Source organism: Ascoidea rubescens (assembly GCF_001661345.1).
Source record: "Ascoidea rubescens DSM 1968 unplaced genomic scaffold ASCRUscaffold_2, whole genome shotgun sequence".
NCBI lineage: Eukaryota > Fungi > Ascomycota > Saccharomycetes > Ascoideales > Ascoideaceae > Ascoidea > Ascoidea rubescens.
Genome location: NW_017962914.1, coordinates 1,263,511 through 1,285,772, shown reverse-complemented (window position 1 = coordinate 1,285,772; position 22,262 = coordinate 1,263,511). Strand labels below are relative to the sequence as shown.

Below are 22,262 nucleotides of genomic sequence, written 5' to 3'. Positions count from 1 at the left end.
AAAATTAAAAAAAGCAAAATCATTAATATCGACATAAAAGATAACTTTATTTTCTGGTAGCTTGAACAGATGAAATGATTTGAGTAACGGCTTCTGGGTTAGATAAAGTACTTATATCACCTAATTGGTCTTCTTCATGTGCTAATACTTTTCTTAAGATTCTTCTCATGATCTTACCAGATCTGGTTTTTGGCAAGTCATCAACAATCAAGACTAATTTTGGAGCAGCAAATGGACCAATTTCTTTTCTAACAGTTTGAGTTAATTCTTTCTTGGCAAGACTAATCTGGTCTTCGGATAAATCTTTTCTCTTCAATGAAACAAAAGCAGCAACAGCTTGACCGGTTAATTCATCAGCAAAACCAACAACAGCGTTTTCAGCGACGTTTGGATTTTCCAAGATGGCAGCTTCAATTTCAGCAGTAGAAAGACGGTGACCTGAAACGTTAACAACATCATCAACTCTACCGAGAACCCAGTAAAAGCCATCAGAGTCTCTAGCACCACCATCACCAGTGAAGAAGTAACCTGGATATGGGTTAAAGTAAGTGTCCAAATATCTGGAGTAATCTTTCCAGATGGATCTGGTCATTGATGGCCATGAAGCCTTGATACACAAGACACCTTCAACGTTATTGCCTTTTAATTCTTGGCCAGAAACTGGATCAACAATAGCTGGGTTGATACCAAAGAATGGCAAGGAGGCAGAACCTGGTTTCATTGGAGTAATACCAGCTAATGGGGCAATTAAATGAGAACCATTTTCGGTTTGCCAGTATGTATCTTGGATGGTACATCTACCTCTGCCAATTTTTTCGTAATACCATTCCCAAACTTCAGCAGCAATTGGTTCACCGACGGAACCCAAGACTCTTAATGATGATAGGTCGTATTTTTCAATAAAGTGGTCGCCAGCTCTTTTCAATAGACGCAAAGCAGTTGGAGCAACGTAAAATTGGGTGACTTTATATTTATCAACAATTTCCCAGTATCTTGAAAAGTTTGGATAAGCAGGAGTACCTTCAAAGACAACAGTGGTGGCACCAACTGCTAATGGACCATAAACAACATAGGTGTGACCAGTAATCCAACCAATGTCACCAGCAGTGAAAAAAACATCTTGTTGATTGACATCAAAGGTGTATTTTGTGGTTAATAGAGCATTTAATAAATAGCCGGCGGTTGTGTGTTGAATACCCTTTGGTTTACCAGTTGAACCAGAGGTATATAATAAGAATAAGGTATCTTCAGAGTTAACAGGAACAGGAGGGGTGTAGGTCTTGTATTTTGGTAATTCTTCATGGTACCAGACATCTCTGCCTTCAATAAATGGAACACTTTTGTTACCAGTTCTCTTAACGACAATGACATTTCTGACATTTGGACATTCTTTTAAGGCTTCGTCAACAATTTTTTTTGTTTCAATGGATTTACCACCTCTTTTGGACTCATCAGTGGTGATAACGACTCTTGAATCAGCATCGTTAATACGGTCTCTTAAAGAACCAGAGGAGAAACCAGCAAAGACAACAGAGTGAACAGCACCGATTCTAACAATGGCCAAGATGGTGGCAATAGCTTCTGGAATCATTGGCAAGTAGACGGCAACGGTGTCACCTTTTTTAACACCCAATTCAGTCAAGACTTGAGCTAATTGAGAGACTTCAGCTAATAATTCACCATAGGTGACAATTCTTCCTTCACCAGGTTCATCTGCTTCATAAACAATAGCTGGTTTGTCTGGATTTTTGAAAGCATGACGATCAACACAGTTGTAGGAGGCGTTGATTTCACCATTGAGGAACCAGGAGGTATTGAAGCCGGTCAATGGATATTTGGTGACGTCGAAATCTTTGATCCAGTCCAATTCCTTTCTGGCAATACGACCATAAAATTCTGTTGGGTTTTCAATTGACTCATTGTATAATGTTTTGTATTCTTCAAAGTTTTTCAAGATTGGAGAAGATGGATGATTTTTTTGGTATTCAGAGGTTGGCTCAATTTGATTGACATGCATCAAGTGTTCATTCTCTAATTGAGGCATTGTGGAGGAAGAGTAATCGACAATAGAAGAGAGGTTGCAAGAATCGAGATTAGGTGAAGAGGTTGAGGAAGAAGAAGAGAATATTGGTAGAAAGACAGTTCTTGAGTATGAGAGCTATCAAAGAAATATGAGATGATGATGGGAAAAGAAAACGAGAAGGAAAAGCATGGGATCCAAAGTCTTTTTATATCGCAAGAGGAGCTCGGGCCCAGATCCAGCTGAAGGCCTGGGTCTTGTCGCCCAACACCAGTGGAAGAAGCTGGGTGGGGAGGCGCGCTGCCGGTGCTTCTGCGCCCGCTGCTTGTGCTGGAAAGGGTTGGGAAAAGGGAACGCGACATCCTCCTCTTTGTGCTCTCGCTTCTCGTTTCGTGGTCTCTGTGCCATGGTGGGGCTTCCCCTTTCGTTTCGCTCCTTGCAAACCTCCCTGAATTGGCTCGCCCTTTGCTTTCTGTGCTGCTTTTGCTGGGCTTCGTGCTTTGTTTTTGGGAGGCTTCCTGTGCTCCCCTCACTCGCCAGCGCTCTTGTCCATGCAGCGCAGACTCGATCTGTCAAAGCTTAATAGACCCTGTCCGTCTATTGTCCCTCGTCGCCAGGGTCTGTATGTATTTCGCTGGAGCTCGTCCAGTGGAGAGCCCTGACGGAGCAACCCCCAGAGACCCCCAAAGCTTATTTCTACGTGCTCTACTCCACAAATTCATGCTCAGACTATTCGGGGCTGCTTATTGGCTGGCAGCTGTCGATGTAAGGGCTCGCAAACTTAGCTGACGAGCCGATGTTGATTTCACACGTTGCCTCCAATCTAACGTTTCCCTAATTGTTTGCCACTTTTCAGATCGCCAGCTGAAAACTGCCATTCTACCTTTGTTAAATCTTGCTGTTTGCCAATCAGCTGTTCTCTTCAAGTAATCATCGTGAATCATCTCTCATCTTGACTACCGTTTTGGGCTTCCCCAGTATCTCCAATGTTTCCTGTTCTTTATCGACATCACCATGCTCATTCTTGTCCATCAATTTACGGTTTTCGGTTTTGCAAATTGGTTCACTTTTATCAATCGCCACTGGACTACACTAGTGATTTAAACAATTTTATTTGATCTAATATGATATATATTCCAACCGGATTCTCTCCAATCGAATAATCACCATTTATCCATCTTTCAATGGCATTTCTTGTAAAACTGTGAACATAGCAAAACCACTCATTCAAATGAAGGAGCATCTCCAAAATTAAAAGTCACAAATTGCAATTGTTCCGTGCTTTTCAAGTTCCTTATTGCTTTTTTCTTTTTTTTCTCATCTTCTATTGTTGTTTCAACAGAATATTATTACCAATCAGTCCCACCATTATGGCTTATTACCTAATCAATTGAATCACATTTTATGTTCATTTGCATCAAAATCCAGTATCTCAATCCACAAAAGCAAAAGAAAATCACTTGTTATGTATATTATTGATAATATTGACATGTCTGAAATTTGTAAAGTTGCATTTCATCATTCCATTCAGTGAGCTTTCCTAATTGATTACAAATAAAACCATCCCACTGGTTTGCAAATCGGTGACTCTCTATTTTGCAAATTTATCTTATTCATTTTCTTATCTCCCTTATCACTAATTCCAATTAATAAATAAATAATTAAATAAGTAAATGAATAAATAAATAAATTAATAAGCAAATAAATTAATAAATCAATAAATTAAATAATTTGCCATTATTTTATGTAAAAATCACGGAATTCCTTGTTTGATAAAGAATATTTTCCAAAATTAGTGCTTCAAACATAATAATATTATTATTATGAATTCAATGGAAAATATCTTGTTTTTCCCTGTCTTATCAAATGAATATATAAACACGTTATTATATAATCAAATTAATCGTTTATATTAGAACTTAACAAAGAAAAAAAACGATGTTTATCATTATCATTATCATTATCATTATCATCTTATCAATATCAACAATAGCGGTTATTTTCTTCTACACATCACATTTGTATACTAAGTTTTACTTGTAATAAAAATTAGTTGGTTAGTCTATTAATTTTTATTTTTCACATATTAGTAGTTTATTTTGTTTAAATCTCACTCATTCAACTCAAGTTTTATTCAAATTTCGCACTTATCACTTAAATAAGTTATTTTAATCCCAGCATTATGTTTCTTCTTTTAGAAAAATCCGCATTTAATTGCCAATAATCCCATTTCAACACTGTTTATTGCTGTTCTTTTTCGCCTATTCACAAAATATTTTTTTGAGGATCGCCTTAATTCCCTCCATATTTTCCCATTGAGTTAAATGAAAAATCTGTCAAAAGCGTTGAATCTAATTTTATTTCACCAAATTTTAAATTCAAACTCAAATCTCAAATGGCGCCAGCAACAGTTTTCATGCTGGTGCAATTTATAATAAACTCACATAAACACATCTTTATCCTCAATTGTTTTCAACAAAAAAAAAAGAGAGAAAAAAAATATATCATGGCTTTATTCTTCCTCATTCGGAAAGTGCTTCCATGCTTCTTGCTCATGTTCACAATATTTGCTCATTACAACACATTCTCAATTGAATTATCAAAGCAAAACAATTAATCAAATTTGTTCATTTAATCTTATTATCGACAAACAAAAACAAATCATATTTCCTCACAAGATAACAAACATATCCATAACTAATATCACTTATACCCATTAAATTCATTAGACAATAAAAATTCAATTGTTTTAGTCTATTTTTCTTAACTCCTTCTCACAAACAAATAAACTCAACACTTATATATGCATGGAAGGGTGTGCTTCTTCTATGTTAACTTCAATCAAGTCACGTTTTTTATGAAATTTTCTTTTACTTCTCTACAAAAACTAAAATCCCGCCAGTGGGGAATTAGAGCAACCATAACCATAACCATATTAACAAAATAAATTATATTGATAAAAATATACCCAATCTTTCTAAAACCATATCATAACAATAATACCAACACTTGAAATAACAAGCTTCATTTTTATCATCTACCAATTAATCAATGCGAGTATTGATTAATTAATCACCTAACTATGAATTCTATGAATGAGCATTTTCAAAATGTGAATATCTGAGTTTTTCATCTCTCATAGTTATGACCAAAGAGGTAACTTGGCCCATATTTCACAACAAACAAAAATAAAAATTGTACTATTGTTATTATCCCTAAAGCTGTGGTTATTATAAAACAGAATTGAAAATAATAATCACAATTTACATCAATGTTTATTTATTACATTAATATCTCGCTTTCAATGGAACTGGCAAGCCGATAAAACGTTTTCAGCAATTTTTCTAAACCTGATCATTCATTCTTTTGTGTAAATATTATCTTCAAACAAACTTTGAGAAATTTATTTTCGCCCGTTCGCCATTCAGCAAAATGGTTCAATTTTTGCACTTGATAATATAATTATTTGAAAAACCTCCTGCTCACAGTTTCGCAAAAACCAGAGGAGCACGAGCAATAATAATCACCCTTATTCTAATTTTATTGACTTGTATCACAAATAACGAATAGTTTCCAGAAACCATTTAAAGGGCTTAATGTTAAAATGAGCCTTGACCACGTTCAGCAAAAGCTTGGACTAACGGATTGTATTGCCTAATTTAGTTGCGCTTACAATTGTAACCGCTGTTACCATGCGTTTGTTTGTAAAAACAGAATATAAACTCTTTTGTCAGAACGAAAAAGCATGAACACGTTGCAAACACAGCGGAAACTCCTTGCCAAAACAGAACATATGCCACGCTCCACGGTTCAGACCATCCAGAGAGCTTTTGTACATGTTTTAACCGAAGGCACCTGCCCACAGATTTTGCCAATAAATCATGTAGATGTGTGCAGCTGTGTACTGCGCTGCAAAACGGTTATTTCTTATTTTTTCGTTTTCTTCAATTTTTTAGCAATCCTGCATTAACGAACACTTTAACGGAAAAAACGATCATTTGCATGACATTAACAATCAAATTGTGGAATTAAAAAAAAAACTCTTAAAGATGGAATCATAATCAAAACAGATATATAAAAAAATTAACCATATTCCTCTGATGGCTTCCTATAACTTCCAAGTAGAAGAATTTGCTCATTTTAGTTGATATATATAACCTTCAAAACCTCCTTTACTGTTTGTTTTTCTTCTTCTATTTTGTTTCTGCTCAACAATAATTTTGTCAATTCACAGCATTCCTTTCTTTTTTTGAATAATTTTTTTTTCGCAGCATTTACTTTAATTCTCCATAATTTAATTTTTCATTCACGCTTCTTGCTTTATGCTAATTTCTCTAATCTACAATGCGTTTTTTGAAATCTCACTCAAACAATTCTTCTGAACATTCGTCTCACTCAAGAATAATTCCAAATTTAAATGACCTTGCCAACTCTATCATCGTCAATAAGAAGCCCTACACATTAACTCTTTCACTCGAAAGTCCACCTTTAATATTTTACGGCTCTCCAAAAAATTCAAGTGGTGCTTTATTATCTGGTTTACTCATTCTCAAGATCCCCAACAAAAACTCTTCCGATTCTATCCCCTCTGATCCAACCACAATCAATTCAGTCCAAATAAAATTACTTCAAATAGTTAACTACTCTAAACCCTTTTTACCACCTTCCTCAGTTATATCTTCTTGTTCCAAATGCAAACACAAAACAACAGAATTGGCAAGATGGGATGTCTTAGTTTCTTCAACTGCTTTCTCTCCAGGTCGTCAAGTTTATCCCTTTTCTCATCTTTTGCCTGGATCTTTACCTGCAAGCAGCGTCCTTGGTTCAACCCATACTGCTACTATAACTTATCAATTAGTTGCTACATCAAAATGTCTATACAAAAATAAAGAAACAACTGTTGACACAACATTACCTCTAAAAATAATGAGATCCTTTTTAAAAGAACAGGATAAACATTCTCTCAGAGTATTTCCTCCAACAAATGTTACTGCAAGTGCTACTTTACCTAACGTAATCTACCCTAAATCCAATTTTTCAATTGAATTAAAACTAGACGGAATGGTAGACAAAGAAAATAAAAAAAGATGGAGAATGAGAAGAATGAATTGGAGAATAGAAGAAAATGTGAAAGTTCGAGCAAATTGTTGTTCAAGTTCTTACCATGATACTAAACTAAAAGTCATACAGCAACACATTAAAGAAACTCAACACACTTTCCCTCCTAAAAAATTATCAACCTTTAACATGATTTTTACCAATTCATCTGTCAGTTCTGTGGATCAATCTCAACAAAATAGAGAATTAGACGATGAGCTTTTTGACAATAATCAAAATAATTCAACTCCAAGCTCAAATGATAATTTATCAGAAAGTAATACCAACCAAAGTGAGAATGAAATATCTGATCATGATCTGGTTTTTTCTAACCACGATAGACCTGCAACTCCTTCTACTCCATTATCCATTACTTCTTCCACTTCTTCTGCTCCTCAAACTAAATCTAAAGAAGAAGAGGCTCTTTTTCTTGAAGAGTTGAGAACTATTGCTTTTGGTAGCGCTAAAAGTGGATGGAAATCAGATTTCACTGGAAATGGCTGCATTGAATTAGTTGCAAATATTGATGTTCAACGTGTTTCAACTGGGTTTTCTAATTATATTCATTCATCTTCCTCAACAAAATTAGTCCCAAGCAACACTTTAACTCAAGGTGCTAATATGTCTTGTGATATATCCGATCCAACTCTTGGTATATATGTCAATCATGTCTTAGTGGTTGAAGTCGTGATAGCAGAAGAATCAGTTCAACCTCGTGCAAAAGACTATATAACAAACCCTCCAGCTCCCCATCAAAAAACAAGCCCAACTCATTCCGCAAATTCCAACTCAAACCCTCCCAATAATAACAGCGAACTGAAAGCTTCTAATGAAATAACTGATTCAACTGAATCTGGGATCCCTACAGGAAGTGCCAGAGTACTTCGAATGCAATTTAACTTAAATGTTGCTGAAAGATCTGGTTTTGGTATCGCTTGGGATGATGAAGTCCCTCCAACTTATGAAGCTGTCAAATCTTTATCACCACCCACTTATGCTGAAGTCACTGATTCTCCTTCTTTATTATGTCTATCTCCATTGCTTCAAGCTCACGTATCGAGCCATTCAACATCAACTAATAGCAACTACAACTTGTTTAATCTTTCAAATCCATCTAATGAAAGATCGGCAGTCTTTTACGGATTTGGTCAAACTCCTGCTATGATTCCAATGAGAAGTTCCAATGGCTCAAGCTCAGAAAGCTTTTTTGGAGTAATTGATTCTAACATGATTGATGATTTACAAATTTAATCATACTAAATTCAAAATTTGATGCTTTTTATTATATTAATCTTTTTATCGTTTTAATTGGTGTATTTTTCTATTTTTGGTAACCCTCTATGGTTTTATTATAAGTTCAATTTTAAGAAAGCTCTTTAATCTTTTTTTTATGCTATTTTATTCACATTTTAAGATTCTCACGAAACTCATGAAACTTTATTTCAAAATTGGTTTTAATATTTAAGACCAGAAATCATTGTCTACCCTGTATTAGTATTTTCATAGTTTATAATGTTCTATAGTTCAAAACACGCAAATAAAATTCAAAGTCTTCATAAATTTTATTTTCGTACTCTTTATCTTATCTACTTCCAACTGTAGCTTTTATCAAAGGCAATTGTTAGCTTTTGTTATTCATTCTGTGGTTTTTTCAGTGATAAAAACCTACCGTATTCTGTCGCCAGTCCAATGGATTGTTCTCGATTCGGAATGACGAAAATTGGTTACAAAAATCCATCTTCCAAGAATAATCACAAAAGTAATATATTGCAAGAAAATAGAGACAACAAATTATAACCAAAGATGTTTGTTGAGTAAATTCCCTGGGGTTCTCTTTTTTTGAATTTTTATAAATTTGGAATTAATCAGGTTAATTGAATTGATACCTTATCTTTACAAAAGGTGTGATAAGTTTTCAATTGAGATATAATGGAGTTCATTATCAAGTCAATAATATTGATTTTAATTTCTGATATAATACAAACTTTAAACTGTCTTCCTGAAAATTCTGACATCTTTATTCCAACTTCTAGTGTCAAAAGTTTGGCAACATCAACTTCGGCTTTAAATAAATTAAACAATAGTAACAATATCTTAAACTTTACTGGTAAACCTGACTATGAAAACTATGTCAATGACAATGAATATGAAGTAAACAATGATCGTGATGATGATATTCCATTAGAACAATGGAATGAGGACTCAAATGAAAACATTTTCAACAATGCTCTTGATACTCGTACAAAAATCGCTTTCAGTTTTTTAGGACTTTTTTTAGCGAATGGAGCTTTTGCTGCTAGTATTCCACCAGTTCTTTTGTTTTGTGTTACTGATCCCACTTTGGTTATATGTGGTGGAACATTGCTTGTTTTTGGAATTACTGCAACAGTTGCTATTCTTTATGATCTTGCTTTTGCTTATGAAATTCGTGATACACCAGAGATTTTTAATATAACTGATTATAATAGTGAGGACAGCAATTACTTTACTAGCGTTGAGTTTTCTACCAAATTAATCGAAAATTATGCAAAAAATCTATTACCAGATCAGTATGTCAACATTGGAAATGTTCAATTTTATAATTCCAAAAATTTATTGATTGCCAAAGATATCGATTATGGGTCTCAAGAAGTTTCATATATAAGTTTTGATTTTAATATTTTTTATAAAATTAAAAAGATCAGAGATTTTACGAAAAGAGTCAAAGGATTTTTCAAAATGTCAATGGCTTTGTATCTACCTGATAAGAATGGAAAAATTGGAGCTGTAGTTTTGTTTAAAAAAAATGTTGACAGAAATATTAAAGTGTTTGATAAGACATTGAATATTATTGTTGGCAATAATGAAGGACTAAAATTTGAGATTGTAGCTGACTACAGAAAAATAAAAGAGTTAAATATAACACAAATTTTACAAAATTATTTCAAGAATCTTATAAAAAATCGTGGAAAGACAATAAATGTGAAACATGAGCTATATGGGTTTTCTCTTAACATTATGGGAGTCAATCGAGATCAATTTGGTTTTAGTAATAATTTAGTATCTTATTAAAGGCTGATTTTTAGTATTATAGATACACCAAAACCAAAGTGAAAAGAAAGTGCAGTATTTCATTTTATAAATAAGCTTTGCTTTCAACCATACTAAAATAAATATATAAATGGCAAACTGAAATCAAAGATTACTATTTTTTACAAAAAGTTTTCGGTAATTACAATGAATAAAATTTTTTATTTAAGTTATCTATATTTATTATTATCGAGATCTCTATCACTATTATTGTTATTACTGTAATAGAATAAAATGACAATAAAGTTAGTGTTTGTGCTATCAAGTATTATTGTGTTTAATAGAAAGGTTTTTATTATATTAAAGATATAGAATATAAAATATTTTTGCTAAAATTTACTAAAATAAAAACTCTAAGAAATCATTTCTTCAAAAAAAAAGTGAAAAGTAATAAATGCATGTCAATGTAATTTAATGCACACACACAGATAGAATACATAAATGATTATTCAATTTGATATTATTTTTGATTGTGTTTCATTTAATTTTCTGGTTTTTCTTCATATATCTGGTATTAGAAAACATAATAGTCACAGTGTTTTGAGTTATTTTTTACATCCACTCACACATATTATATCAGATAGTTGAAGTTTGTTATTTGATAGATTTAAATTTTTTAGAATTCTGTTAAAAGATAAATCTAGATTGCTTAAATTTATCAAAGTTGACAAGTTTTTAATTTCGGATGGATTTTATTTAGAAAGTTTCAAGTCAATAGGTATTTTATCTATTGGTATATCTTTACTTGTTTGAACGTAATAAGGAGAGATCTTTAAAACTTTTAAATTGACAAAATTTGATAGGTTTTTTGACTATTTTAATTCTATTATGATTTAAATCTAAATGGTTTATGCTATTGAGAAAACAACTTTTCTCAAGCAATATCTTTTTCATAGATACGACGTTTGTAAGATTTGGAAAGGATGAAAGTTCATAGTATAAAGATAATTCAAAACAAGTTAATGAGTTTGCATTGTTTAGAAGTAAATATGTGAAAAGTTTTGCACATTTAGTGTCCCAGTTTTTTTCCTCATCATCGGCATCATTAAAACATAATGTCTTTAAATCTGTTTTCAAAAGTAAAGCATTTTTTAAATTAGTATATTGCGATCTTATTCGCCATGAACAAAAATGTTTATATGCTTTGTATCCATCAGTGCGGATGTATGTATCCGTATGCAAAATTACACAATTTTTCAAACATAATACTAAACAGGAAACTCGGTGCTACAACGCAAACGCATGTTTAAACGCGCTGGAGTATGCTTATACACATATAATTGCGCAACAAAAGAAACGCATTTGCGCCATTGGAGCAAGTGCGTCGGAAAACGGCACGCATTCTTTTTTTTGGTTCAGGGAGTGAAACGCTGTTTTTTTGCCATGAGTGCAATTTTTCTGTTTTACCTTTGTTATTTTCTATTATATGCTTTAACCCATACTCCAATATATTGGTTTTTCATCTTCTGACTGGAGCTTGAGTTTGAATTGCATTGTGTTGATTTGTATTTCACTGTCTATATCCTTGTTTTTCTTTTTGTTCTACTTGTTCTTTTGTTTTTGCTGTTCTTGTCAATTTTGCTGCTTTAATTTTTGGTTTTTTTCCCACTTTAAGACCTCAATCTTATGTCTGAATTAACTTCTTTAACTCTACCAGTATGGACAAAATTTCCAGTGACTATTACTAAAATTGCAGTTACCAACAACCAGCAGATCAACAAACAAGATCAGTTCTTGACTTTCAATTATGACTCTCTTGAAGAAGTTCCTGACAGTGAGTTGGACATGGAAACTTTAAATAAGCTTCAAAATAGTAATCTTAGTAATGAATCATTAAACAATAGTAACTCAATAGATGATAATTTAAATCAGATCTTTGAAAGGCCTAAAAAGATTTACAAATTACCTGCTGTTTTCTATTCCCCTTTTACCGGAATCATAAAAGAGATCAATGTCAAAATCAATGATGTAATTGATAACCCAGCTTTTGTTATAGCAAAAATTAGAGAGCCATGCTCTCATTCAATTCAATTTGCTGGATTATGCGCTTCCTGTGGAGCCATAATTGATGATAATGATAACTACCATAAAAATTCTATAACAATATCAGCATTAGAAAATAATCTTAAAGTGTCTTTAAAAGAAGCTGAAAAATCCGAAAAGAAAAAATTATTAAATCTAATCAGTTTGAAAAAATTGATCTTAGTAGTAGATTTGGATCAAACTATAATCCATACAACTGTTGATCCGACTGTATATAAATGGCAAAATGACCCATCAAATCCAAATTACAATGTTTTAAAAGATGTCAAATCTTTTACTTTGAATGAAGATTTACCCTTTTTAATTTCGAGAAAAAACAATATGAACAAGTCAAATAAATGTTGGTATTATGTCAAGTTGAGACCTAATCTAAAAAGATTTTTAGATAAAATTTCAACGTATTATGAATTACATATTTACACAATGGCAACAAGATCCTATGCAAAGGAAATCGCCAAAATAATTGACCCGGATGGAATTTATTTTGGCGATAGAATATTAAGTAGAGATGAAAGTGGTTCATTATCTCAAAAATCATTAACTAAACTATTTCCGGTTGATACTTCTATGGTTGTAATAATCGATGATAGAGGTGATGTTTGGGATTGGTGTCCTAATTTAATTAAAGTGATTCCATACGATTTCTTTATCGGTATCGGTGATATTAATTCAACTTATTTACCGAGACAAAATCTCTTATTATCTCCTTCAAAAAGATTTAAAGAAATTGAACAAATCGAAGAAAAAATTATGGAAAATACTCAATTAAAAATAAGTAAACTAATAAATGATAAGCCACTAATTGATAATAATGAAAATAATAGTAAGAACACTACCCTTAATAACAATGAGATCAATAGTCATGATAATGGAAACAATAATAACATTAATAATATTATTGATAATATCAATTTTTATAATTCCAATGAAAATTTCAATATTGATAAAGATATAATATCAGATCTTGAAGTACTGAAAAATAAAGAAATTGAATTAGAAAGATCTCTTTCACTTGAAGTACAGCAGAATGAAAGACCTTTGGAAAGATTACAAGAAGATTTACAAAATTTAACAAATTCTCAAAATATAGAAAACAATGACCAACAAAATCCTATAGAAAAGGAAATTCAGGAAAAAGAAATAAATGGAATAAAAGAGGTAAAAAAAGCTGAAGAAATAAAGGAAAAAAAAGATGATTTGGATGATAAAAATAATCAAACAAATGAGAAAGGAAATGTTGATAACAACGGAAAAAATGAAAATGGTGAAATAAATAATGCAATTTCTCCTATTACCATAGATAATAATAATAATAGTAACAGTGATAATGATGATTCAAATACAACCACAAATACAACCACAAATACTAGTGATTATATTGATAATAATAAAAGTCCCAAAACAAGAAGATTACTATATGATGACGATACCGAATTAGAATCCTTGGAAAAAATTTTAATTAAAATTTATAATACTTATTATGATGAATTGAAGATTTTACAACCAAATGCATTCAATGGTGATAATAATAATAACAATAGCAAAAACAACAAAAATAATAATATCAATAATAAAAGAAATAATAAAATCAGAAATAGAAAAGGCAATCATAATAAAATTAACTTGAATTTAATACCAGATATTGAAAATATAATACCAACAATGAGAAATGAAGTATTCAAAGGTTGTTATTTCTTATTCTCTGGGATTTTTCCAACCCATTCTGATATTAGAGATTTAGATACAAATAATTGGATTACGTCATTTGGAGGTGAAGTATGTAGAAGTTTGACAAGTAAAGTTACGCATTTAATTTGTCGAAACCCAACCACATTAAAGGCTAGAATGGCCAGACACTTTTATAAAGATAAAGTCAAGATAGTTCATCCAGATTGGCTATTCAAGTGTGTTAAAAACTGGGAAAGATGTGATGAAAAGGAATTTGAGTTTTTAGCCAATGATGAAAATGAAATTAAAGTCACTGAAAAAGAAATTAAAGAGTTTAAAAAGATGCAAAAAGAGGAAATGGATAATTATGAATTTATGAATTTACTTTATAATGGTAATAAAGATGGTATCAGCAACATCAATCGTACAAATAACGATAAAAATGGTGATAGTCTCAAAGTGAGTAATAATTACGACAATATAAGTATCAATGGCAATAAAGAGATAAATAAAGATGAAAATGAAAATGAAAATGAAAATGAAAATAGAAATGGAAATGGCAATAATAACAATAACGAGACTTCATACCCAGTGAAGCAGGCTGATCGAGATCTGGTGTTAGATAGCATATCTGAATCGTGGAACGGAGACATTGATAAAGAAATCGAAGACTTTATCAACGACAGTTCTTCTGATGAAGATGATGAAGATGGCGAAGACGAAGAAGAGGCTGAACTTGAGAATAAAAAAGGAGCCAGGTCATTGGTGATACTAAATGGCAACAACAAACGAGAAGCAAACGATGATTTGCAACTGGTTGGTAGCAAAAAAAACAAAACCAACTATGACGAGGAGGAAAGCAATGCCGATGATCTTTTTGCAGAGTTTGAAAAAGAACTAGATGGACTCATAGACGAGGATATGAGATCTTGATGGTGGTTTCTGAATTCTTTTGTATTTTGTAGTAATTTGTAGTAGTTTGTAAGTTCTGTATTTTATAGTTTCTAAATAAAAAGCAGCTGCTTTTTGTTCCTCGAAATATGCCCTTTTGATGGGTGCAGGATGTTGCACGAATTTTTTGAAGGCAGTCTTGAGAGATTGAATATAAAAGTTGCTTAGCGAAAGACTACAAAAAGATTGTAAGAGACAACAAAAAACTGTGAGAGACAATGAGCAGAAATTACTATGGAGGACAATTAGAGACAGATCTACGGGAATTTGCTGAGTATGACTTCAAGCATTCAGCTCAACGATTGGATGTGCCCTCAAAATACTTACTTTCCAAGGCCATAAAAAAGAAAAATGGATATGATCAATTGAAGAGGACCATGGTCTCACGAACCATTTATGTTCAAGTGCTCGACTTCTCTATCACAGAGGAGCAGATTTACCAAATGTTTTCAAAAGTTGGAGAGGTTGAAAAAGTTATAGCAGGGTTGAATAGTCAAAGTCAGGAACCCTGTGGATTTTGGTTTATTATTTTTGAGAATCAAGAGGGCGTATTTCAAGCGATCAAGTACTTGAACCAAACCAAACTTATGAATCATTTTCTTCAAATTGATTTAGATCTGGGGTTTAAAAGTGGTAGAGAATTTGGTAGAGGGGTTAAAGGAGGATTGAAAGAACTAGATGAAGCAAAGATAGCTGCTGAACAAGAAGCAGATATGTATATTGAAGCAGATAAAACTGGGACACTTCCAGCAAATAATTCAATTTTGGAACCAAAAAATATTATAGATCCAGGAGAAAATATGATGGCTATGGATATAAATAGCGGCGGATATGAGAATAGTGGTGGATATCATGGTAAAAAACAGGGATACGTGAGAAGAGGATATAAGAGATATAAAGGTGGAAATAGTTACAATAATGACTATAACAGTGGCTATAATAACAGTGGCTATAATAACAGCGGTTATAACGGTGGATATGGTAATAATACCAACGATAATGGTTACAATGGCGGATATAATGGTAATAGTTATGGTGATGGCTACAATAGGTATAATGGTGGTTACAATGATGGTTATAATGCTGGATATAATGAATTTGGTGGCGATTTTACTGGAAATAACATTGACGATGTCAATAACAATAGTAACAGCGGATATAATACTTACAATGGTGGATATAATAATGGATTTATGAATAATGAGTTTAATAGCGGGTATAATAATTCTAACAGTTTCAATAGTCTTAATAATCCTATTAATGAGTATAATAACAATAGTAATAATAGTAATGCTGAATATAACGGAGGGTATGATAATGATCTTCCTGATGATGGTGGATATAATAACTCTAGATATAATAATTCTGGATATAATGAAGATTATAATGGTGGATATAACAATGGCAACAATATGAATATGGGTAATGAGAATAACAATAATTGAATTAGATAAGTTGATTCAAAAAATATATACAAAATAAATATATAAATATATGTGATTAAAAAATGGTTAAAAGATGGTTAAAAGATGGTTAAAAGTTGATTAAAAGTTGATTAATTTTTTTTACCCAGTGGATTTATAAGATTTTTTTCTATAAAATATTGAGTATAAACAGCACCTTTTGATAACAATAAAGCACCAATTAAGGCCTTGAGAACTTCAGCATAGATTGTGTCGTTATCTTTATTTATTGCCCTTTTAGAAGTTGGTTTCCAGAACAAAATTTTGGAAAATTGTTTTGATCTTGAAATTTTTGCCAAATTCGAAACTGATAAGAAATTGATCTTGTCTTTACGAAATAAATCAGCAAAATTAAACTCATTTATTAAGAAATTATAGTTTTTATAATTGTGGAAACTTTTAAATTTCGAATTGGTAAAATATTCTTGATCAATTGGTTTTTGTAGACTTTGGTGTATTGTGTTAATAAAATATGTTTTTTTTAAGAACTTGAAACCTATAACAGATAATTTTTCACTGTAAGGAAAATGGCCATGAGAGAAGGATTTATGGGTTAAAATCTGGAGTAAAAGCTTGTCAGAAATCTGGTTTTTGTCGATTAAATCGGGGTCAATCGAATGAAAATAGGACTTTATAGGCTTCAAGGATTCTTGAATTTCTTCGGGAGACCCAGAATATTCATGAGATTCAGAAGCTTCAGAAGCTTCAGGAACTTTAGAAACTTCCTTTATTGGCGAGTATTTGATGCCACTGGGGGAAATTAGATAATCATTGGGATCTCTAAGGGCACCGGGCTGTCTTTTGCCAGAATGAAGCACGATATTACGAGCAAAAGTGGAACGCCACAAGAAGTAAGAAGGGGAAGCTAGAGCCTTTATGCAATACATTTTCTGAAGATGAACCAAGAGCCAAAATTCGTATCCAACCACAGACCAACTTCCAACTCTCCAACGATTCGATCAACTGAAAAAAAACGAACAAAAATAAAAATCGCTGAAAAGAGAAGCCGTTACCCTGTCTAAAGTTCAATGTGTTGTGACCTTCGACAACCGATTTCCGGCCGTTTGTTACGAGTTAATACGCTTTCAAGCATTCGTTCTAGTCGTTCAAATCCGGATGCAACATTCGATTCAATTAACTCAACTCTCTGTTTTAATTCATTGATTTTGGAAGCCATTGATGGAGTATCAAGTTCTCTTTTGTTATCACTATCAGTGTTCTTGACTTGGATGTTGTCAGGTTGAAAGTCGTCGAAGAAAGGATAGAGATTTCTTCTAGTGCTCATGACTTAGTAGACTTCTCTCTCCTTTTCCTCTTGGTTTATTTTATTTCTATCTAGCTATTTAGTGATCATATTTATATTGTTTGGATTGCAATCTTTATCAAGGTATTTGTGAATTAAATGTTTTTTGCAGAAACACAATTTTCGTTTCATAAGTGGTTAAGTCTTGTGTATTTCGTTTAGGGCAACGGACCATAATTGCTTCACGAACGTCCGAGTTCGGATTGTGTTTTCCGGCCGCACCTCGTTCAACACAATGCTTATATAACGTTGCGTGCCAAATATGCTTACACAATCACAAGTGACACAGCGCTGATATAAACACACATGCGCTGAGTAAGCGGAACAGCGCTTGGTTCTAATGCCGAGCGCGTGACCGTTGATTTTTGGGGCACGCTGATTGGCCGGTTGCAGCGCCATCGCGCCGGCTTTTTCCGAGTGCTGATTGGCCAGCAAGAAAAAAGCTTTTTGGCCATTCGCTGCTTTAGGTTTTGGTCTTTTCAGGGCTTTGGCGACGATTTGAGAACGAAAGTAGTTGATTATATTTGAATATATTTAGTCACAATTCTCTGATTATATTTGACTGTGTTTGGTTGGTTCTCGTTGCATTTCATGAGCTGGTCTGTGTTTTCTTCATTTCTTTCTTTCTTTCTTTGTTAATCGTACTTAATCCTTCTAGATCTCTGTCTGTTTGCATTTACTTCTTATTACCGCTGCATCTTCATTCTATCTGTTTTCATCCTCAATCTTAATCCCACAATTACTGGTTTTCTTTCCATATTTCTACATTTCGATACTTTGATACTTTCAAAATGGTCTTTAAACCCTTTGCCAACTTTTCACGAAATTCTTCTACGTTGAGAAACTCCTCATCAACTATAAAGAAAACCCCATCTTTTTTTGACTCAACTTTCCACTTGAAAAATTATAACCAATTAACGAATAATGATTTATTCACCTCCAATAACATCAAAATCAATAACATAAAGGTCAACTCGACCACCAATAATAACAATAAGAACAACTACAACTACAACTCAAACTATCCCAAGCACTCAACCAATTTCTACAACTACTACTCGATATCCCTAGATCACATATCGAGATTGTCCTTGTTCAACCAAGTCAACAACAATCTATTAAATAACAACAACTCCAATAATAACCAGATTGATGAACTACAATCCTCAAACAGATCCATAATTGATAACGAATTACTAAAGATAAAACTCAATAATTCCAATAATAATAATCTCTCTAAATATAACTCCTCTTTGATTCATAATAATTTCATTGACAATAATTTATTGTTAAATGACAAATTGAATCTTCTACCTATATTGAATAATATAAATCACATCAGCAGCCAACTTGAAAATGAAAATGACATCAATAACAACACCCAAATGATTGTTGATAACAGTTTTTCTAATAATTCTCAACTCGATAACTCTCCAACTATATCTGAATCTTTGTTTCAAGATAAAGAGCCCAATTTACAACAAACTGCTCAACAACAGAATACAATTAATCATACTTACAATCAAAACAATCTCAACACTAATAACAATAACAGCAAAAATAACCGCAACAACCATAACTTGATAAATAAAAATATTCTCAATCTCAACTATTTGAATATTCAAAAAACCAATAATAATCTATTTCTTAATAAAAATAACTCTAACTCTGCAAGCTATAACAACAGCCCCCAAAATAACAATAACCCCCTTAATAACGCCGCTTTTTTATTGGACGATTTCCAATTGCTAAGCATACCAAAGGAAATAAAATTTTCAAACTCATTAGATAAATCCTTTCATTCCTCTTTAATTAATGAAATTAACACCTCAATTCAAAATTCAAATTACTTGAAAATTTACCCTATATATCAAGTCATAAAGAGAAATAACTTGCCCATATCTTTAGATCTTTACAATCTAGTTCTACAATCTTTAATTAAAAGAAATTTGACATCCGAAACAATTGAAGAAAAATTAACTAATTTATTAAACGTTTACACAGATTTAATATCTTCAATTAATAACTTTGATTTAAAACCAAATTCTAAAACTTACGAATTGGTCTTAAATGGTCTATTATCCGGCTCTTTAAACTCCTTTAAATCTTCTTTAGACATAATCAACAACAACTCTATAAACATTAAAAATAATAACAATATAATAGACAATGGTAATGACTACTTTAAATTGGCTATTGATATCTTCATAGCTTCAAATTTAAAACATTTCCATTATTTTAATCAACTAGTTTATGACAATTTGCTAATTGGTATTAATTTATTCAATTACAAATTTTCATCAATTGACCAATTTATAAGCTTTTTAAATATTCTAAATAATGCCAACTTAAACTCAAATTTCGTTAAATCAGAAATTTATTATTTGTCATTAATTAAATATTTATCAACTTTAAATAACCTATCACAAAATGATTTAATTCGTTTAAATAATATTCTTCAAAATATTGATGTTGACAATAATAATAATAATGATAATAATAATCCTCTCAACAATAATATTGATAACAATATTCCTTATAACATTCAATTTATCTTAAATCTTTACAATGATTTCAAGAAAAATTCAGTTAATAATCTCTCTTTATTAAACCATCAATTTGAAATATATTCTATTTTATTAAATTCTTTAATAATTTCAAACCAATTGAATTTATCAACTAAAATTCTTGATTCCATTTTATTATCAATAAAACAGAAAACTTTATTGAATTTAAACTATACAACAAATTTAAACCAAAATTCAAACACAACCTTTAATATTGATGAAAAAAACTTTAAAAATTTAAACAATGTCATCAACTCCTATATCATCTCTTTAATTAACTTGAATTTTGAAAAGGGTTACCAAATTTTTGCTAAATTTTTAAAATTTAATTTAATTAATATTGATATTAATGATCCAAATAATTATAATAATCATAATGATATCTTTTTAACTTTTTTATCTAATCTTAATAATAAAACTTCTAATTTAGATGTCATTGACAACATTTTTTTAAACTACATTAATAATAATAATAATTTATTATCAAATTTTAAATTTTTTGATGATACTAATACTAATACTAATACTAATACAATTTCAAACTCTTCAATGAGTAATATTTCTAATTTATCTAATTTCTTATTGCATAACGACAACGAAGGAAAAATCCAATTATTGATGTCTTCCATTTTTAATAATATAACTTTTAAAAATAACAATTCAGTGAACAATAATTTGTCTAATATTATATCAAATTATTTGCTCTCAATTTTAGAAAGAAATAAAAATGTGATTGTTAATGAATTTTTAACTTTTGATTATGATTTAGAAAATGAGTACTTATTTTTATCTCACAATTCTGAATTATTGATTAAAAACTTGAACTTGAATTCGTTTATTAAATTAATCGAATACATGTTGAAGAACCCATTAGTTTATGATTTTAATCAAATTTTAATTGTTTTGAATCATTATACTAAGTTCAATGCTAAATCCTCATCAAATGGCATAATAATCAATGAATCGAATAATAATGTTAATAATATTGATCCCAATGATATCCTATTGAATTTGGTTTCAAATAAATTATTTTTAAACCAATTAAAACTTGGAAATAAATACAATTTCCCAAATTTCTTGGATTCATTTTTCTTCAATTCATGCATCTCAAATTTTGATTTGCAGTCGTTTTATTCATTCATTGAAAATTCCAATAATAACAGTATTGAAAATAATAAATACTTTGGAGTATTGAATGTTTTTTATGAATATTGGAATCATTCAACCTTTAGAAACATGTTTGTTAATAAGTTTAATAATCAAGTTGATAATATTAATGCCGTTGCTAATGGCAATGCCAGTGTCAATGCCAATACTAATTTTAATACCAATACTGATTTAGAAACTAATAAACATGAATTATTTCAAACATTTTATTTCCATTCAATTTTGATTTATGAATTGTTTCAAAATTTAGATAATTATTATCTTGAGTATAATATCAATTTAAATTTTAAAGAATCATTGAATATTATTCAAAATTCTAAAGATTGTGATTTATCAAAGAATGAACAAAATTTCATTATACAATTTAATTTTTTAAATAATTTTAAAATCTTATTATTTGATAATTTTAATAAGATGCTCAAGGCTTATAATATTAAAAAGGAAGAATTTTGCAAATTTTTCCAAGATGAAAATGTTGATAAGTTGGATTTTGCTACTGATGTCATAAATACACTATAATCTGTGTTTTTTTTTTGTTTTCTTTGTGTTTTTCTTTACTTTTTTCGATTCTTTTCGTTTTTTTTAGTGTATTTTTAAATTTTTGTAATATTTTTGTAATATTTTTGTAGTTCTAGTTTAATATAGTAATTTTTTATTTTATAATTTTTAATGAAAAAAATAGAGGTAGTTCTAATTATTGTAGTGTTCATTTTATGTTTGAACTATGTGATGTGAGGTTTTTCGTTTGACCCATCATTACTTGAAATATTTATTGGTAAGCTGAGTTACAGAGGGATGTTCCTGAGTTAAGATTGATTTGATAGGTTGTGGGGGGGGGGAGATTGGTATTTGTGGTTAAAAGGCTTTGGGTATAATAACAAGAAGCAATTCTGAACCATATTGTTGAAAACATG

At 31.0% G+C, this 22,262-nt stretch overlaps 7 protein-coding genes across 7 annotated transcripts; 5 read left to right on the top strand and 2 right to left on the bottom strand.

The window, feature by feature from the left end:
• Positions 1-46: 46 nt before the first annotated feature.
• Positions 47-2,044, bottom strand: ASCRUDRAFT_68919 (acetate--CoA ligase; the record flags this gene model as incomplete). The annotated part of the gene is made up of 1 exon (XM_020191600.1): positions 47-2,044. One exon carries the CDS (start codon positions 2,042-2,044, stop codon positions 47-49), a length of 1,998 nt encoding a protein of 665 aa, XP_020049459.1.
• Positions 2,045-6,100: 4,056 nt separating this feature from the next.
• LDB19 (Ldb19p) lies at positions 6,101-8,678 on the top strand. The gene has a single exon (XM_020192723.1). The coding sequence runs from the start codon at positions 6,365-6,367 to the stop codon at positions 8,366-8,368; it is 2,004 nt and encodes a 667-aa protein (XP_020049458.1). The 5' UTR covers positions 6,101-6,364; the 3' UTR covers positions 8,369-8,678.
• A 368-nt stretch (positions 8,679-9,046) lies between these two features.
• Positions 9,047-10,168, top strand: ASCRUDRAFT_68917 (uncharacterized protein; the record flags this gene model as incomplete). Its single annotated transcript, XM_020191599.1, has 1 exon — positions 9,047-10,168. The coding sequence occupies one exon, from the start codon at positions 9,047-9,049 to the stop codon at positions 10,166-10,168; it is 1,122 nt and encodes a 373-aa protein (XP_020049457.1).
• Positions 10,169-11,812: 1,644 nt separating this feature from the next.
• Positions 11,813-14,830, top strand: FCP1 (protein serine/threonine phosphatase; the record flags this gene model as incomplete). The annotated part of the gene is made up of 6 exons (XM_020190271.1): positions 11,813-11,964; positions 12,031-13,387; positions 13,461-13,465; positions 13,636-13,748; positions 13,869-14,206; positions 14,477-14,830. 6 exons carry the CDS (start codon positions 11,813-11,815, stop codon positions 14,828-14,830), a joined length of 2,319 nt encoding a protein of 772 aa, XP_020049456.1.
• Positions 14,831-15,111: 281 nt separating this feature from the next.
• CBC2 (nuclear cap-binding protein subunit CBC2) lies at positions 15,112-15,513 on the top strand (the record flags this gene model as incomplete). Its single annotated transcript, XM_020189498.1, has 1 exon — positions 15,112-15,513. A coding segment is annotated over one exon (402 nt), but the record flags the coding sequence as incomplete, so codon positions are not given.
• Positions 15,514-16,403: 890 nt separating this feature from the next.
• On the bottom strand, positions 16,404-17,198 carry MRPL15 (mitochondrial 54S ribosomal protein mL57; the record flags this gene model as incomplete). Its single annotated transcript, XM_020190279.1, has 1 exon — positions 16,404-17,198. The coding sequence occupies one exon, from the start codon at positions 17,196-17,198 to the stop codon at positions 16,404-16,406; it is 795 nt and encodes a 264-aa protein (XP_020049454.1).
• A 962-nt stretch (positions 17,199-18,160) lies between these two features.
• Positions 18,161-21,867, top strand: RPM2 (ribonuclease P; the record flags this gene model as incomplete). The annotated part of the gene is made up of 1 exon (XM_020194871.1): positions 18,161-21,867. Exon 1 carries the CDS (start codon positions 18,406-18,408, stop codon positions 21,865-21,867), a length of 3,462 nt encoding a protein of 1,153 aa, XP_020049453.1. The 5' UTR covers positions 18,161-18,405.
• Positions 21,868-22,262: the final 395 nt, after the last annotated feature.